This window comes from Lipotes vexillifer, unplaced genomic scaffold (assembly GCF_000442215.2).
Source record: "Lipotes vexillifer unplaced genomic scaffold, Lipotes_vexillifer_v1.1 scaffold1306, whole genome shotgun sequence".
Taxonomy (NCBI): Eukaryota; Metazoa; Chordata; class Mammalia; order Artiodactyla; family Lipotidae; genus Lipotes; species Lipotes vexillifer.
Genome location: NW_006786512.1, coordinates 1,336,646 through 1,337,375, shown reverse-complemented (window position 1 = coordinate 1,337,375; position 730 = coordinate 1,336,646). Strand labels below are relative to the sequence as shown.

At 49.7% G+C, this 730-nt stretch overlaps 1 protein-coding gene across 1 annotated transcript in view; it reads right to left on the bottom strand.

Moving 5' to 3' along the window:
• MAP3K20 (mitogen-activated protein kinase kinase kinase 20) overlaps window positions 1–730 on the bottom strand; it is a 183,197-nt gene that overhangs the window by 37,546 nt on the left and 144,921 nt on the right. The window contains exon 13 of the mRNA XM_007458847.1: window positions 473–614. Coding sequence (XP_007458909.1) covers window positions 473–614 — 142 coding nt within the window. The remainder of the gene's footprint in view (window positions 1–472; window positions 615–730) is intronic.

Sequence of the window (730 nt, the reverse complement as noted above, 5' to 3'; positions counted from 1 at the left end):
CGCTTCCTCCCACACTGAGGCCCCTCCACAGGCAGAGCCTCCCGCCAAAACACCTCCTCCCCAAACCCTCCACCCGCTTACACCTCCTGGCCCTTCAGCTCTCGACTCCATCATAACATCTGCACAGAAGCCTTCCCTCAGCCCAGCCTCAGCTCTCCTTTGTGGCACTTCGTACAGCTGCCATGTTACCGTTTTTGCATGATTAGTGACTGTCTTCTCCACTAGACTAGAGACTTCCTGAGGGCACGGGGGTTCTATGCAGGTGTATCCATGGGACTTCTGCTGGACCAGGTATTAACCCTTTGTTCTGGGATTATGAAGGGGAGTAGGGGTCCCATGGGGGCAGCAGCTAATGATCAGCTGGTGTTTCTACACTGTGACCACCAGCTCAGCCTCTAACATGACACACGACCTGCTCCACAGTAGGAGCTCAATAAAGATGTGCTGACTGAATGTTCTCCCTTGGAGGTACCTTTAAATGGATGATATGCCCCTTGGAGACGATGCCCATGTCTTTCAAGTCTTCTTCCTCGAGAAGCAGCAGTCGCTTTCCTGTAATGTTGTTTTCCTTAAACAAGTTCGCATATACGCTCATCTCCTCTGAAGTGTCACCTGAAGGGAGTGATTAGAAGACAGAATAAAATTAGACTCAATCACATCCCAAGCAAAGTTAACTCCATGAATTAAGAAGGTAAGTTTTTCCACTTGCCTTTTCTGACGAGCTGCTGAA